The sequence below is a fragment of the Meles meles genome, chromosome 1 (genome assembly GCF_922984935.1).
Source record: "Meles meles chromosome 1, mMelMel3.1 paternal haplotype, whole genome shotgun sequence".
NCBI classification, from domain to species: domain Eukaryota; kingdom Metazoa; phylum Chordata; class Mammalia; order Carnivora; family Mustelidae; genus Meles; species Meles meles.
The window spans coordinates 133,459,787-133,478,607 of NC_060066.1; the positions used below are offsets into that span (position 1 = coordinate 133,459,787).

At 37.7% G+C, this 18,821-nt stretch overlaps 1 protein-coding gene across 1 annotated transcript in view; it reads left to right on the forward strand.

The window, feature by feature from the left end:
• DPYD (dihydropyrimidine dehydrogenase) overlaps positions 1 to 18,821 on the forward strand; it is an 868,613-nt gene that overhangs the window by 578,270 nt on the left and 271,522 nt on the right. The window contains exon 16 of the mRNA XM_046016334.1: positions 2,949 to 3,032. Within this exon, the coding sequence (XP_045872290.1) occupies positions 2,949 to 3,032 (84 nt within the window). The remainder of the gene's footprint in view (positions 1 to 2,948; positions 3,033 to 18,821) is intronic.

Consider the following 18,821-nt stretch of genomic DNA (forward strand, 5'->3'; position numbering starts at 1 on the left):
TTACAATTGCACCCAAAACTATAAGATACCTAGGAATAAACCTAACCAAAGAGACTAAGAATCTATATGCAGAAAACTATAAAGTACTCATGAAAGAAACTGAGGAAGACACAAAGAAATGGAAAAATGTTCCATGCTCCTGGATTGGAAGAATAAATATTGTGAAAATGTCTATGCTACCTAAAGCAATCTACACATTTAATGCAATCCCTATCAAAATACCATCCATTTTTTTTCAAAGAAATGGAACAAATAATCCTAAAATTTATATGGAACCAGAAAAGACCTCGAATAGCCAGAGGAATATTGAAAAAGAAAGCCAAAGTTGGTGGCATCACAATTCCGGACTTCAAGCTCTATTACAAAGCTGTCATCATCAAGACAGCATGGTACTGGCACAAAAACAGACACATAGATCAATAGAACAGACAAGAGAGCCCAGAAATAGACCCTCAACTCTATGGTTAATTAATCTTCGACAAAGCAGGAAAGAATGTCCAATGGAAAAAAGACAGCCTCTTCAATAAATGGTGCTGGGAAAATTGGACAGCCACATGCAGAAAAATGAAATTGGACCACTTCCTTACACCACACACGAAAATAGACTCCAAATGGATGAAGGACCTCAACGTGAGAAAGGAATCCATCAAAATCCTTGAGGAGAACGCAGGCAGCAACCTCTTCGACCTCAGCCGCAGCAACATCTTCCTAGGAACAACGGCAAAGGCAAGGGAAGCAAGGGCAAAAAGAAACTATTGGGATTTCATCAAGATCAAAAGCTTTTGCACAGCAAAGGAAACAGTTAACAAAACCAAAAGACAACTGACAGAATGGGAGAAGATATTTGCAAACGACATATCAGATAAAGGGCTAGTATCCAAAATCTATAAGGAACTTAGCAAACTCAACACCCAAAGAACAAACAATCTAATCAAGAAATGGGCAGAAGACATGAACAGACATTTCTGCAAAGAAGACATCCAGATGGCCAACAGACACATGAAAAAGTGCCACACATCCCTCGGCATCAGGGAAATACAAATCAAAACCACAATGAGCTATCACCTCACACCAGTCAGAATGGCTAAAATTAACAAGTCAGGAAATGAGAGATGCTGGCGAGGATGCGGAGAAAGGGGAACCCTCCTCCACTGTTGGTGGGAATGCACGCTGGTGCAACCACTCTGGAAGACGGCATGGAAGTTCCTCAAAATGTTGAAAATAAAACTACCCTATGATCCAGCAATTGCACTACTGGGTATTTACCCTAAAGATACAAACATAGTGATCCGAAGGGGCACGTGCACCCGAATGTTTATAGCAGGAATGTCTTCAATAGCCAAACTATGGAAAGAACCTAGATGTCCATCAACAGATGAATGGATAAAGAAGATGTGGTATATATACATAATGGAATACTATGCAGCCATCAAAAGAAATGAAATCTTGCCATTTGCGACGACTTGGATGGAACTAGAGGGTATCATGCTTAGTGAAATAAGTCAATCAGAGAAAGACAACTATCATATGATCTCCCTGATATGAGGATGTAGAGATGCAACATGGGGGTTGGGGGATAGGAGAATAATAATGAAACAAGATGGGATTGGGAGGGAGACAAACCATAAATGACTCTTAATCTCACAAAACAAACTGGGGGTTGCTGGGGGGAGGTGGGGTTGGTAGAGGGGGAGGGGGGTTATGGACATTGGGGAGGGTATGTGCTATTGTGAGTGCTGTGAAGTGTGTAAACCTGGTGATTCACAGACCTGTAGCCCTGGGGATAAAAATACATTATATGTTTATAAAAAAAAAAAAGAAAGAAAGAAAAGAAAGGATGAATACCCAACTTTTGTTGCAAAATGGATGAGATTGGAAGTAATTATGCTGAATGAAATAAGTCAAGCAGAAAGAGTCAAGTATCATATGGTTTCACTTATTTGTGGAGGATAACAAATGACATGGAAGACACTGGGAGATGGAGAGGAGAAGGAAATTGAGGGAAATTGGAAGGGGAGGCGAACCATAAGAGACTATGGACTCTGAAAAACAACCTGAGGGTTCTGAAGGGGTGGGGGTGGGAGGTTGGGGGAACCAGGTGGTGGGTAATAGGGAGGGCACGTATTGCATGGAGCACTGGGTGTTGTGCAAAAACAATGAATACTGTTACGCTGAAAAAATAAATAATTTAATTTTTAAAAAAAGCGTTTTGCTTGTTCTTGAGTTTTTCACAGAAGACTGATCAAGAATTCTATGATTCTTCATGTAATCTAAGAATACTTTGAATGAACTATTGTGCTCAATTTTGCAGGACCCATTTGTATATTAATGAATTAATGAGCTAAATTAGAAGGAATCCTATTTAATTATTAAAGACAAAATTGTCTACATTTCATGTTTCTTATCATGAACTTATTTCTAATGCAGTACAATTGATTCTCAGTTAAAAACATTTAAAATTTTACTTGTATGCATTCCACGTAGCCTACCCCATTTTGTGTTGCACTATGACTTCCGTACCAATTGTCCAGAATCGGTAAGATTTGTTTTTATAAAAATAGAAGCTGTGTAGGGAAAACGAAGTGTGATGTCAAACAGATCTGGGTTAAAATCTCTGCTGTGTCTTTAATATACCAGGTTTGTCATGAACTATGTGCTTTGGTTTCCTTGTCTGCAAAATTTGTGTCCTGCTAATCCAAGGACTATGAGAATCAGAGATAATAAGCATAAAGCACATAGAGCACTTAGCAGCACCGAAGGAATATTTGCTGTTGTTATCACTGTTATTGTAACAGGCATTCTCATTTGAGAGTCAGAACTCACCTCACAAGATAGCTATAAGGTTAAATTTAACAAATGTGATCTATGTTCAGTTACGAATGGCGAAAGCGTATCGGGACACAAATAAAGCTTTGTCTTTTCTTGCATTTTCCTTCCACGTCCTCAAGGCTTCTGGAGCAGATGCCCTGGAGTTAAATTTATCGTGTCCACATGGCATGGGAGAAAGAGGAATGGGCCTGGCTTGCGGGCAGGTAAGGACCTCAACAGCTGCAATCATGTATTTCTGGGGGACAAGAACATAGCCCCGTATGGATAGGAACTGTACCTTAGGCAACAAGATGTGTGGATCAGATAACTGGCTTGAGACTTCCAGGTCTGCATTGTTTAAATATTTAGTGCTTAAAAAGTGGAAAATGAGAGAAACTGAAATTACAGCAACTGTTTAGTTTTATTGAGGAAAATATCACATTATGTGCTTGACAGGAAGTAATATCATAACAAATAGTTTTTAAAAGCACTGAAGCAGAATTAGCTGATTTCAAATGCAATGTTCTTTATTCATTCCTGATGCTGATCCAGTTTCCCTGGAGCAATATACTGTACAAAATGCATTGTTCGTAGTGATTTTGTAGTAAATGGGGCACAGCATAAATTGCATTTTACATTTTTTAGCATATGATCATTATTCCCTAACTGTGTTTTGGGAGTTGCAAAAAGACTTTGATGCTATTTTTATTTTGGGATACAATAAATGGAATCATCATGCTAAAATACTTTCAAAAACCTAATGAATAAAATGTGGAAATATATGTTAATATGTAGAAAATACTGCATCTTTATGTAACTAGGATACAGTGTTGTATGTTAAGGAGCAGTGTAAAAACTTCATGCTAAAAAGGTGAGTGTTTTGCATCTAATTTGGCTTTTAAGCCCAGAGGGAAATGGTGTGAATTAAATAATATGAAATGTTGTCATTTATGACAAATTTTCTAGTCCTGGAAAGTTTACTTTTGTCTTGACATCTGGCACGGGGTCTTGTACATAGTAGGTGTTCAATTCTTTTTTTTTTTTTTTCTTTTTTCCAAATCCTTGGGTTATTTGAATTAAACTCAGAGGCCAGAGACCCTTCATGTGGAAGGGCAAAAATTTCTGCTTATTCAAATGAACCTAGGTTCTATTTTCATATTAGCATTCAGGGAGGATTTTAAAGTACCTTGTAAATATTTAATTAACATTCAGAATAGATTTGTGACTTAGGAAGAAACCATTCTCATGTAGCAGCGGGAGAAGGAGGCCTAGTCAAATGTTTTTCAAATATATCCTATGTTCCACTCACAACAGGTTACCCAGAGGATCAGTCAGTGTGGTGACAGAACCAAGCCTTGGTTGACAGTATGTCAACATTTGTACCTTGAACTGAAATGAGGAAGGCTTCTAAAAACACAGTTGGAACAGGGCCTGAGGTAGCCAAGGTTCTCTCTTTATAACCCTTGCACAGTGTCTGAAACTTAGACCCAAGATATTTTTTTAGTTAAGTGGATAGAAACAGCTATAGAAACATTTAAATCTGTTGACTAATGTTTTAAAGAAGGATACATTTTAATATGTATTCTTTGCCACAGAAATGACAATTATTTTGAAAATGTTGCCCAACCTTGAGCTTATTTTTTTAGAGTGAGCTTTGACTCTGTGAACACATCTGAACTTACCCAGCTGTTAAGTGTCTTAGGTGTATCCTCTCCAGAGAGTTATTTAGCTACATAAATTTTTGCACAGCCTTTGGCTGAATGAGGATACCAAGCAGTAAAATTTTGCAGTAGAGTTAGTATTAAGATTTCTAAAACTCTTAGAGAACATATGTTCCAAAAACCATGATACCTTAGGCTGAAGGAAACTTGAGAACATTGCTGTTTTACTTGTTATAATTTCTAAAACCAAAACCTGTTCTTATCAGCCACATTTAGAAATTTTCTTTTGAATTATATTCTCATTTAAGTCATAGAATTGAAAAATAAAACAAATGTAGTCGTTTTTGCTCCAACATATTTTAAATGATTACTCTGCCTCAGGACACAGGAATGTTCAATATTTTAAATGGAGGGCAGGAAGAATATTAGTTCATTAAAAAAAAAAACTTTACTGTAAATCTGACTCTTTAGAGTGGACACAGGTATAACTGGGGCTTATTCATCTTTCCCTTTACTTCCTTTTTTTTTTTTTTTTTCCAATTTCTGTACCTCCTGTTTCCATTGCCTCTTCCTTTCTCTTTGAGCATCATAGTCTTGAACACTTGTAAGCTGCTGGGATGGGAAATTTGTACTCAATGTGGGGAACTGAGAAGCCATTCCAGTTCCTCTTCCCCATTGCAGTAGGATCCCACGTTCCATCTCTTGGAAAGTCCATGTGTGCCGAGCACAGAACTGTGAGCATCGCCAGAGCCTGATAAGTGTTTGCTTCATGAATGAAACAAATTGACATTCGTTCCATGCCTAGAATATTTATCTATTGGAAACACTCTCTTGTACTTTTCCCCGTGGTGTTTCTAGAAATCATCATAATTTTAGCCCCTTAAGAAGAGGCAGAGTATCACAGTATGGTAAAGTTTCCTTTCTAAACATGTTTTTTCTGCCATTATGTCATATATTTTCTCACCAATATTTCATAAGGGAAAAATACTGCCTTTGTATCTAAGTCATTTTATATTAACTACATATGTATATATTTATATATATATTTAGATATTTAAACTCTCTATGAATGTACCTATAAGTGACCAAATATTGTGAAATTTTTGAACAGAGAAGGCTCTAACCTCTACTCCACAATATATAGAAATCATATGTTTATGGAATTTATAGAAATAAAGAAAATCTCAAGCTGACCTTGGGAATTTGAATTGTATATTTCCTACGAAGTGACGTGGAAAATCCCTGATAACTTTGATGCTCAAGCGAAAGTGAAAATATTCTCTAGCTTTAGTTGTGTACACTCTGAAGAGTCAGAGGTATATTACAACATGAAAAAAAATTTAGTTTTCTTGTCCTCACAATAACCCTCTGAATAGGTTGAGTTTTGATCCTGCTGTATAACAAGAACAATAATAAAATAAAAACAAAAACAAACAAAACAGCAACAAAAACCGAAGCCTCCCTGCTTCCCGTATCACAAGTCTGGTCAGCAGTTGCCAAGGCCTGAGCTTTTATTAGCATGGAAGCCTGAATAGAGATAAGTAGATAAGTCACCGAGAATAGTTCTTAATAAATTGGTATTCTAGCGTAAGCGCTAATTATTATTAACTGAAAGTGCAGTACAGGACTAAGTTATCTCTAAAGTCTCTTGTAGTTCTAAATTTATACTTCTCTAAATATATAAAAACACAAGCAAGGGGTTCCTGGGTGGCTCTGTTGGTTGGGTGTCTGCCTTTGGCTCAGATCATGATGGGATCCAGCCCTGCATTGGGCTCCCTGTTCAGTGGAAAGCTTCCTTTTCATCTTCCACTCCCCCTGTTTGTGCTTTCTCTTTCTCTCACTATCAAAAAAATAAACATAAAATCCTTAAACACACACACATAAGCAAACCTGGATCTACTAAGTAGATATTGCATCTCTCTGAAATAAGGGAGCCTCCCTGATGTCTTAACATTCAGATTTAAAGTTGTCCTTGTGGGGCGTCTGGGTGTCTCAGTTGGTTAAGCGGCTGCCTTCGGCTCAGGTCATGATCCCAGGGTCCTGGGATCGAGCCCCACATTGGGCTCCCTGCTCAGCAGAGAGCATTCTTCCTCTCCCTCAGCCTGCCACTTTGCCTACTGGTTCTCCCCACCTCTCTCGGTATCAAATAAATAAAATCTTAAAAAAAAAAAAATTGTCTTCATGTAGTCTGTGTAAGCCAAATTCCTGTGCTGGCATATTACTTTATAAATATAATTAAACTGGGGCGCCTGGGTGGCTCAGTGGGTTGGGCCTCTGCCTTCGGCTCAGGTCATGATTTCAGGGTCCTAGGATCTAGCCCCACATCAGGCTCTCAGCTCAGCGGGGGGCCTGCTTTCCTCTCTCTCTGCCTGCCTCTCTGCCTACTTGCGATGTCTCTCTGTCAAATAAATAAATAAATAAATCTTTAAAATAAATAAAATTAAACTATAGTCAATTCTATAAAGTCCAGATAAAATGTCACCTCTTGGAGGTCTTCTCCTTTTCCTAAATACGAAGTATTCTGACGGCATTGGGTGAATACCCCTCTTTTGTCCTTGAATAATTGACTATTTTTATTTTCATCCTGCAGAAGTTCTAATGTGAATTCAGGCAAGAGTTGAAGAAACTCGAATAGCTTTCTGTTGTTGTTGTTGTTGTGTTTATCTTGTTTCTGAAATTATTACCAATATTTGAAAAATAGGTGGATTTGAAAGGAAGATCCTATTTCTTACTCTCTTGAACTATGGAAGATATGGCTACAGGTGGCCTGCATTACCATGCAGCAGTAAGGAGCTAGAGCTTAAGTGCTCTCCTTTAACACTCTATGTGGTTTGTGCAAATAGCAGTAAACGTTTGACCAAGGGTACATGCTTGTTCCCAAACATGGATTTGATCTGTATGTGCCTCTCCAATTCCACCCTTAAATATCCAAACCAACCCTTCCCAGAATTTTTGCCTACTTTCTAGGTTCCTGACATTGAAGAGTCTCGAAGCTGCCTTCTTCAGCCAGCAATACCTTTAATTCTTAGACCCTCCATCAGCTACGAAAAGAAAAAGGAGTTGATGGAGGTTGTGAATGGAAGGTGTGGGCTAAGATGCCTTGTCTTCCCACCTTCCTGTTTCATCATCCACAAGGCAAAAAGGAAGAGCAGGACGCAGCATGCTCCTCAGGGCTTCGCAGTACTAGTTGTATAGTCCTCTTGAAATGACTTTTTTTTTTTTTCTGCCATCAGAAAACATGAAGTTTTAAAGCTTTTTCTATCTTTCACACCAGTTGTTTACTTTTTTGCCTTGTGTCAATGATGTGACATAGTGAAGTACCGATTTCTAGAACTGAGAGTAACCTGAAGGATTTTCCAGTTTGACCCCCTTATTTACAGGAAAGGAATCAGGGACTGGGAAGATACCTAATTTGTCTTCTCCTGTAGAAACCAACCAGCAAGGTCCATAGCCTCTGATGCCTTTGTCACGGACCCGCATCTGGCGCTCTATTCAATATTTCCTCCAGGTCATTTGGGTGTATCCAAATCTTTAGTTAAACTGAGTAAGCCAGTATAGTGCCCTGGGAACTCCTGACTCCATACCTTTCTGCCTAGAATTCACAGCTTTTCAACTGAAATTATCCAAATAGAAATCACCTGTCTAATTCTATTTTAAATGACGTCTAATCTATTAACTGAGTATATCTTATCAGTCAACCAAACTTTCCATGAGAAAGAAAAAAGAATATATTGTACATGAACAAGTTTAAAGGTGGAAACTAGAAGTACACTCTGGTTAGAATCTCTGGTGACCTAGAGACTGAATCACTGTCAATGAATTTGAATTTCTTTGCCGAACAATTCTAAGACACTACAAAGATCTTATTTCTCTGGCCCTTATAGGATCCCATTTTTTGGTAGTTTGGATGCCTTCCTTGTAGGTGTGATTGCTGTATAGTGTACACCTATTTCAGTAAGGATGCTTTTAGATGGCAAATTCCAAAATGATGTTGTATTCAGAGGGAAGACTACTCTAGCTTATAATTTGAAACAATGTCCTAAAGAAAGACGGCAGTGCCGCTGTTATTACCTGGTAAGTCTTGCTCTCTCACAGCCCCTCATTGATTTACGCACATCCTCTGCATAGAATTTGTAAACACTGAAATGCTTAACTCAAACAGCCTTAACATTAATTTCATCACCAGGAAATACATATGCAGTCCCGCTTTCATGGTGATTCAGCTAAGTAAGAGCAAACAGATTTAAAGTGGTAAATCTTAAAACGTTCACTGATCTTAAATAATTATTGACTTAAATTAAGATCACCCAAACAACGCTTTGATATTTCCCTCATGATCTGTTCTATGTCCAATTTAATTTACACAAACTCTGTATGCCTATTAAAAAAAGAGAAGGGCTTTGTTTTTATTACAACATGCCAACATTTTTCATAAAACATTAACCACAGATTATTACTCTTACCCTTGCCAGGGATCAGACGTCTGTCAGCAGAAAGAGAATCCAAAACTAAGTGTGAAGACCACATTGCCCCAGATGTGCTAGCATTTCCCTTGGGAAATAAAATCTTCCTCCAGCAGCTGGGATAACAGACCCCCATCTCATATGTAATACAGGGTCCATGAACAATGACCACAATCCGCCTGGATCAGGTCCCCATAAGATGTTTGTGGAGGAGACAGTATAAAAGATACGGGTTTTAAAGCCAACACAACTGAAAATTCATAGTACTACCTCTATTTCCCAGAGGAATGAAATTCAGGAACTCAGGAGGATGAGATACCCCAAAGGCTAGAGAAAAGAATATGGGAGCCCTATCAGTAGTATAATACAGCTGAAGTGACAGTGACCTCCCTGGACTCTTTTTAAGGACCTCAAGGGGAGGATCACTGCTGAGTTAGACTTTTTTTTGATACTGGTCTGGTACATGCCCATGAGATGTCCTCTGTTTCAGGTTCTTGAATTCCTCACAGTCCTTTTAACTCCAGCCCCTATAAAATACATGTGTGACAAAGTGCCACATCATCCTGAAAGTGATGTTATTCATGTTCTAATTAGCATGTGTGACTGTAACTTCAGGTTCAGGAGTTGGAACTAAGGTCTGTAAGTTGAATGGATAAATATGGGATAGCCTCGGTTGGCTTCAGTGGATTGAGTCCCTGAAACATCACATTCACAGGTTTGGAAATCATTATGTTACAAAGTAACATCATTTCCTGGAGAGCTATGAGAAATGATTGCATGATATAAGCTTCTGCAAAAGTGACTGAAATCTGATATTCTCCATATACATTCAACATATCCTATTCTCTTATTTTCCTTGTGGCCTTATAATTTTAGAAGAGCTTTAAAATAAATTACCAACTTGTTTGTGAGGAAAAAGTATCTCTGATCAAACAGAAATATTTGCTTTATACTGTATTCTGTTGCCCAACTTTTATTTGAGCTTAATTCTCAAACATTTGCATAGACATGGGTGCTTAAATAAGTAGATAACTACAGGAGATCTGTAAGAGGCATTTCTGTAACTGCGAATATTTCACCTTAAGCTGATTCTCTATGAGTTTAATGTTGGTTAATGATATAAAATGATTGCTTCCTCTCAAAAATTTTAAATTTTTAGTGGAAAGCAGTGCCATTTAAATCTTAGTGAAATACCAGTTTTAGGTGGGGGGAGGAATCACATAAATGTCTAGGACAATAATCTTGTAGCAGTTAAAACAATTACATGTAGTACAAATAAGTGGATCACTGGTGAGTGGTTGCAGGAAAAACATTTTAAATGTGTGTATTTTTTGGGGCGCCTGGGTGGCTCAGTGGGTTAAGCCGCTGCCTTCGGCTCAGGTCATGATCTCAGGGTCCTGGGATCGAGCCCCACATCGGGCTCTCTGCTCAGCAGGGAGCCTGCTTCCCTCTCTCTCTCTCTCTCTCTCTCTGCCTGCCTCTCTATTTACTTGTGATCTCTCTCTGTCAAATAAATAAATAAAATATTAAAAATAAATAAATAAATAAATGTGTGTATTTTTTTTTAACTTAGTGTGTCTTTTATTGTACTCATCACTTGTTATATTCCCAAAATATAGCAGCAGTAGCATTTTAAAGTGGTTTTTTTTAATCACCCTCAAACGATCACATCATAGTGACTTTGAGAAGCATAGCAGAGTTTTCTATATGCCTGCTGACTTATAGCATAAAGATAAACCAAAAATATCTTTGACTGAGAGAGAGAGACACAGGAGTAGCGTAGGGAGAGGCTATGATCTTATCAGTGGTACCGTGGAGAGTTTGCATAGCATAATGTCACACAGAATAACAGGCATTAGCAGTGCAGAGTAGAAACAACATTGGAAACCAGAATTGCTGTCAGTGAAATGAAGGGTCAAGTCACGGATCCAACTAGTCTAGAATATTTGGAAAAACTGGAAAATGAGACTGAGTCATTTATTAAAAGGACACTGCATATTAGGCTAAAAAAACCAAGATTGGACCAAAACCTAGTAAGCACTCGGACGCTGAGGGATTCAGAGGCAGGCGAGTTTACAATAAGGCAAGAGAAAGGATAATGAGTAAGACAAATCAACGAAAGGCATAAGAGCCACCACTTTCAAGAAGACCTTAAAATTAAGGCAACTTGTGCCTCAGCTATAAAGTTTTTAATACATTTCCCACTGGGATAGAAGCAGCCTTTTAGAGTGCAATCAGTTTTAAAGCTTTGAGCTGGGAGAAGGTGAGCAATGTCAGAAAGAAAGCATGGGGGTTTGTCTGACTACTGAAGGAAATAGTGCCCCCCCCCAAAAAAAAAGTAAGTCAAGGGAAGTAGATTTATTAAAATCATGACATTTTTACAATCCAGGAGTCTTGATTCAAGATGGAAGACTCTAGGGCTTTTGTCAACTATCATCTAGCAGCCCCATTCCCAGGGAACTATTACTCCCCCGCCGGATACACATGAGGTGGCGCTCACTGATAATAACAGATTTTATACAAATATGAAGTCTGTCTTGTTGTTGATTGCACTGAAGAAATCTTAACGTTTTATAGCTAACTTTGTTTTTGTTCCTTCACCAAAAAAATTACTTCATTAAGTTGCATTATGATTAATAAATACAGGCTCTACAAAAAGAAGTTTTATTTAAGGAGATATTAATGTAAAGCATGAGAATCAATTTTAGATACTCTGAGATGTTCTGAATGTCTTTCTTTCCTCATCTTATCTGTTGTTTATGTTTTCTAGTTGGAGTGTTTTCTCTCCTTATCTGTTGTTACTGAGTGTACTCAGTTGTAAAAGTCCTCATAGATCAAGTGGCAAAATCAGTTATACTTAATGTATGTTAATGACTTGTCAGAGAGTAGCATACAGAGTTTTTCTCTTATTTGTGAAACTTTCAGCTGTTTTTCAAATGAATGGAGACTCTATTGCCAGTTTTTGTTTATCAGTGTTTTTTTTCCTTGACAATACCTGAGATCATATGGCAACATAGTAGGCACGTCATTCCTGTTTCTCCTATAACCATGTTCTCCAAATGTGGAGAACTTGGTACACGAAGGAACAATCGAATCCCTTCACTTCTCCTGTCGTGTTCTCTATCCCTCTATCCCTCTATCCCATGTTCACTCTTGATTCTCTTCTACATTCTGTCACCTCAGTCTCAAACTTTTGGAGACAAAGGTTATACAAACCCCAGAGTATTCATTGTGCTCCCCAAATCATCAAATACTTCTCTACTTTTATTCATTTAGCAAATATTTAGGATTTCTACTATGTACCAAGAATTGTATGAAAAGCTGAGAGTATAATAATGAGCAAAACCAGATATGTTTTCTGTTCTCAGAGATCTTCCCGTTTGGTAGAGTAGACATATATTGCACAAATAACCCCACAAACAATAAAGTACAACTGGCATAGTACCATGAAGTAGTGGTCTATGATACGTGAAAATATATATATGCTTTTCCAGAAATTTCTGGACTATTTGGAAGGGTAAGGAACGACTTTATAAGAAAATGATGTTACATCTGATAACTGAAATATTTAGAGGATTTTTAACTAAGTGGAATGATTGGGGTGGGTTAGAGCATTCCGGGCCATGGAAACAGCATGAGCGAAAGCCCTGTGGTTGAAACAAGGCATGCTGAAGGGCAAAAGAAGAATAGGGTGCTTAAAGCACACACGTGTGGCACAAGATGATGTTGGAAAGGGGAAAATAGAGGTCAGACTATATAGAAGCCCATAAGTCATGCCTTGTTAAGCCTTTTGATCTTATCCCAGCAGCAGTTGAGGTTATAAAAAGGCTTGGTGTGTGTGTGTGTGTGTGTATGTGTGTGTGTGTGTGTGTGTGTGTGTATAAGCCTGTACATGTGTTTGGTGGGTGAGGTGGTGACAATGTGGGGTGATATGATTGTGTTTTCATTTTAAGAAGAGAATTAGAGGAGCATGAGAATGGACCTACGAAGGCTGTCTGGAATAACCATGCAATTTTTCATGTAAAATATAATGGAGGTTTACAGCTTAGCTTAGAGAAGTGATTGTAGAGAAGGAGAAATGGATATGCCAGAGATAAGGAGTATATCCAACAGCATTTGAGGATGGGTTGGATATGGGTTTTGAAGGAAAAACAAGTAGCAAGATAGTTCTTAGCTTTCTGTTGTATGCAGATGGAGGAATTCTGGTATTATGAACCAAGACAGATGTATTAACTGATATAACTGATGGTATGAGGTTGAAGTTGACTTCATGATTGTCTGGACCCAGGAAAGCAAATGTCCTTAGCATTCTTACTCTCTCTTACTTTCTCTTCTTTGCTCCATGGTTTAGTGAATGACTCATTCTCCCCCATGACAGATAAGCATTTTTAAACCATCTAATGACCTAGTCTCAGATAAATCTATGGTTCCTCATTCCAGTTCCCAGGGGGGTCTTCACCTTTCCACCCCTAGAGCATTTTCTGATATCTGTGATTCTGGTATTTTCTGTATACTCTCTCTAATCCCCACTACTAAGCGCTTAGCAAAAACTTTCTTTTAAATGAATCCATCCTTATTTTAAGCAAGTAAAAACTTACCCATAAAACATTTTGACTATTAAACGTATCACTCTCTCATAGAGAAGATGGATAAAGTGAATAAAGTAGGATAAAGTGAAATACAATTTTCCCAGTATATAATAAATAAGGAATAATATTTTTGAGATGGCAACAATGCAAGTATAGTTACTATGATATAGATATATCCCAAGAGAATAAATTCATAGAAGATTATAAAAATTGAGTTTGTTCACTTAGTATGCCTTGTATTCTAAGCCTTGTGCTATCTGTTTCCACACGTGGGATCACACCCACTCCTCAGTCAACTTTGAGGGGGAAGATAAAACATTCTCCATATTTACAGACAGAGGACCTGAGGCTGGAGTGACTTGCTCCACATCGAATCCCCAACGATTAAGGTTATTATGGTAACTGGTAGGTTCCATAAATAATTTTTGGACAGATTAATGAAGGTTTGAATGAATGAATAATTGAATTAAGTCTTCATATGAAATGTGGTGTGTGTGTGTGTGTGTGTGTGTGTGTGCCATTGGCAATGAGAAGATCCTGAGCAGAGTGGTTTATGAATATGACTCAGTATAGCAGTTCTTGTTTTTTTTTAAGTTAAGACTTTCAAGTCATTTTACTTCCCTCTAAAGTCAGTCTCAATATATTGCTCTGGTTTCTGGTCATTTTTCCGCCTCAACCATGGTAGGTGTCATGTGTCTGATTTCTCCAATTTGTGTCTCAAATCCGTTCTAAATATGTTTATCCAGAGGTACATACTACTCACTTATACATATTATTTACAATTCCCTGTGTCCTGGACAGGAGTCTGTCTCCTTTTCAAATATTCTGTCTTTGGAACTTAGTAGTCTTTTGTTTTTGTTGTTGTTATTGTTGTTAAGAATGAACATTTTTTACGTGTTATTGGAGGAGTTTGGAGGATGAAAGACATCAAAATGGCTGACTCTGGTCCTTTTGCAAACTTGCTATCCTATGTAAACAAGGCCACTATCTGGGGTTGAAAAGAGAGAAAGAAAATAAACTTCCTTAGCCTGGCCTCCAGGAAATTAAGAACTTTATTTTCACCTGTTTCCATTCCCAGTTCTGAATTACAAATGCTTCCTGAATGTTGCCTTATCCGTTATTTGAGAGCAGATAGGATCCTGCTGTGCTACTTGCCAGGCTCTGATAGAAGGTCTAACTCCTGTAATCCTCACAACTCTATGATGTATTTACTATTATTACACCCATTTTACAGATGGGAGAACCTAGAGACAGAAGAAATAAGTAGTGTGGCAGGGTCGCACAGCAAGTAGATGACCGCCTCAGTATTCAAATCCCGGCCTCTGGCTTAAGAGCCTGTGCTCCTAACCTTGGGCACCACTGCCTCTCCAGAAAGAAAATTCCTGGCTTTCCTAAGCACACAAATTATTGATACATATCTTAATGATACATCTCTCTTTGAAAATAGTGCTGTTTGTGGGAGTAATGGAAGCTCCTCTGGATAAATACTACTGAAAAGGCTAGTTTCCTCAAAATAATTGGTAAAAAAAAATTTTTTTTGAGCTACCTTTATTTTTATGTGTTACTATTTTTTTGTGTCCAAATTCAGTTTTAAAGGGAAACCTAATGTTTCTTTTTTTTTTAATTTCCAGACACGATTAAAACCTAGTGCAGTTTCACAGTCATGAATGTTAATTGCCAACATCTGTTTTTATTTTTAAAAATCATTTTTTTGCTGTTTAAATTTGACACCACCCCTCCCATAAAGGAGACAGTCTGTGGTATCAGGCATTAAGAAACTACTCCTGCTAGTTGGTGATTATTTGGGAGCAGCTGAAGAGGGGTAAAGAACCCCCACAGAAGTGCCCAAGAGGGAATTCACCCATTCTTCAAAGGGTGGAGAGCACTAAGTAGGCAGAACGCTGTCCAGCCCCATGTGTGGTTCTGCCCTCGCCTGCCATTCCACAGCCCTGCCCCTTTACAAAGGGTAGATCATTAAGCCATCCAGCGGTGGGGAGTATTTTCGTATAGCTGTTGCCCTTTATAACAGCCTGGCAGTGAGTGACCATAATAAATTATGCACTGCTCTGTGAGACTGTGACACAATGCACTGCCAGAACAGCGGGGGTGTTAGAAAATCCATTATTTGAAATTTTTGTTTCTTTTTCTTACTAGATTCCATGCTGTTCTTTTCCTGTCATCTTGTTCCTTTTTTTCCTATCTATTGTTTTGAGGGTTTTGTGTCTGACAGTTCTTTTCTGCTGCTGGTTTTGTCCTTTTTGTTACCTTGTTTCTGCCTTCGTGGGCTCTCCCACCCCCTCCCCTTGGTCTTGTGTGTTGTGAGCCTCATTCTCCTTTTCTGTTATGCAGTCATTTGCTTTACTTTTCTTTCTCTTTCTGCCTTATTGTCTCATATAATGCAGAAAAACAAATTCTCTTTTTGTCGGCATTCTTTTACATGGTGTTATGTGGGTGTCATTTTCCCTTCAGGATAGATGCACTTTACTGTATGTACTATTCATTTTGGTTCCAAGAATCCAAAACACATGTCCAGAGGAGTGCCAAGGCTGATGGCAATAAAACACAATCAAAGCAACCATGAGAATAGTTCTCTGGGAACGGCGCAGACCTATTTCTTCCCTGTAGATCAAGTCACAGAATCTGTAAGTTTTTGTTCCTAATTTTAGATTATTCAATCTCTTTCTCCTTCTCCGAGTAGATCTAGTCCACTATGGCAATTGTTTTGACAATCTTTCTTGCAAATCTACCTACTTGCTATTTCTATAATTGTTTTTCCGTTGATGAACACAGTCTGAAAAGCTAATTCTGGTAGTTGGAACACCCACTGACTGATTCAGTTAATCCACTGAATCAATCCAATTAATTGAGCAGCTATACTGTGTCAGGAATGGTGCAGGTGCTGTGGACATTGAACACCATCAGTTTTGTTCTTTTTACATTCTTTATTTGCTCATGTCCCTTATCCCTAACTTCCTTCTGTGGACACATCACATACTGTCATTTGTCATCCTGCCTTCTCCCTTTCTCTTCATTGACTCCTTTGGAACTAACATTCCTTATATGTAGATTTATTTTCAAAGAACTGGTGATTTTTCTACCTAAATTCAGTGCATTGGATTAGAAAGCCCAAATCTTCTTGGCAGTGAACACCTGAGAATGTGCCAGATTCTTCAAACCCATTTTTGTGTTGCAGTTAAAAAATAAATAAATAAACAGAAATGGTAAACTGACCTCTGGTGCGGTTATAGATTTTTATAATATTGGCAGTAGCTGAATTTAATTATGCCAGTATATATACTTATTAAGGATCAATGAATTAAATAAACAACTACAGTTAAGTTCTTCATTTCACAGTACCTAATTCCTTGTTCCTTTTAAATGTTTTTCTATTTGCTTTTACATGCTTACTTGTCATTTTGTAAACTTACTGTCTTCTAACCCGTTTCTCCTGAATCACCATCGATATTCAGCTTGGTCTACCTCTGTTGTGTCTTTACATTTCCTCTCTCTCTTTTTTTTTTTTTACTGTGTTTTATTCCAGGGTTATGATTGTTTTAACTTCTGCTGTAGTTGTTATTTGATTGATTGATTGATTTTTTTTCGAGAAAGAGTGAGGGACAGAGGGACCGGAAGAGAGAGAATCTTAAGCAGGCTCCACTCCCATTGTGGAGTCTGACACAGGACTCCATCTCACGACCTTGAGATCATGACCTGAGCTGAAATCAAGAATCAGATGCTTAACCCACTGAGCCCCCCAGGTGCCCCTGTAGTTGTTATTTTAAATACGAATTGCTATGATAGCTCAAAAAAGTTAGCTTACTGTTTTCTACAGCTGAAATGATTTCTTCTATCTCTGTACTGGTTTCCTTTATAGTAATCTCTTTACCCTTCCTCATGTCTCCAAATTTCCAGCTAAGTGTTTTCATATTTTCTTTATTCTATACTTTCTTTTTCTCTTTCTTGCCACTTTGAATTCTACCCCTTAACATTTTCTATGTCAGTTTTTTTCCCCTTTTTTAAGAAACACTAGTCCCTTTAACATCACTCTGCAAATGCATGGGGATGGACTTCTCTGATTTTCTTTTTTATTAATTGGCCTTTCAGAATAAACTTCAAAATATGTAATATAGTTTATTCTATGCACCCACAAGTCAGTTGTCCTGTTAGCTTCCCGATGCAGTGAAATGCTCATATTAGAGTCTCATGTAATTCACACTTCCAGTTTTTATTATTTTCTTCATAGTTGGGAGAAAGTAGAAGGGGAGACAGATAGGAAGAGCTCTGAAATGGTTATAAAGTATTAACGAAATAGTTATGAAGAGCTATGAAATAATAAAAGGAAAAGGGAGATAATAGACTGAAAGTAAATAAGTGAATTTGATATTTAGGACACTTGCATCCCTAAAGGATATTGCAGGGAAAATACTTTTGGTGACGGGATACAAGATGAGAAGATCAGGAACCTCTCACAGATTCATTCCTACGGGCCAGGCCTGTTACAGCTGATTCCACCAAACAGCCCTGGCTTTTGCATGAAGTGCATCCAGTTCATCCTGCAGAATTTCATCCATGTCATTACTAAATGGCTTTGGCTTGACAAGGTGATATTGCTAGTTTGCATGCCTTTGATATCATGCTCTAATTTTTAAAATTAACAGTATTAGTCTCTTTTGAATCAGCTATTGCATTTTTATTAGCCAGGTTCCACTTATGACTTGAACACTTTAGTGATAATATTTTGAAATCAGTATATAAAATAATCTGAAATAATTTTGTCATATCTTCTTATTTTTATTCTGATTTTGTGACCTCTAGCCACATTAATAAGTGAAGCTCAGTTCTTCCTGTGCCTTGACTAGTGCCCATTTTATTTTATTTATTTTATTTTTTTAAATAATTTTTTAATTTTTTGAATAAACGTATAATGTATTATTAGTCCCAGGGGTACAGGTCTGTGAATCTCCAGGTTTACACACTTCACAGCACTCACCATAGCACATACCCTCCAACTAGTGCCAATTTAAAACAAAACTTGTCATCTTTAAAAACAGCCCCTCTAACAATGAGCTATTAATTTATCAGTTAATTTATTTCACTGACCCCTCTACTCAAAACTTTTTTAGATAATCTTGAATTTGTCAAAAGGGATAGCTGCCTACTAAAATAGCCCAGTTTTGTATATAGATGACCAAATATAAAAATATTACGGGCAACCCACACTCCAGTATAAATAGTGAACATAAAAAGAGAGAAAGTAAGATCAATTTGGAGGGCTAGATTATTAAATATATGTATATATA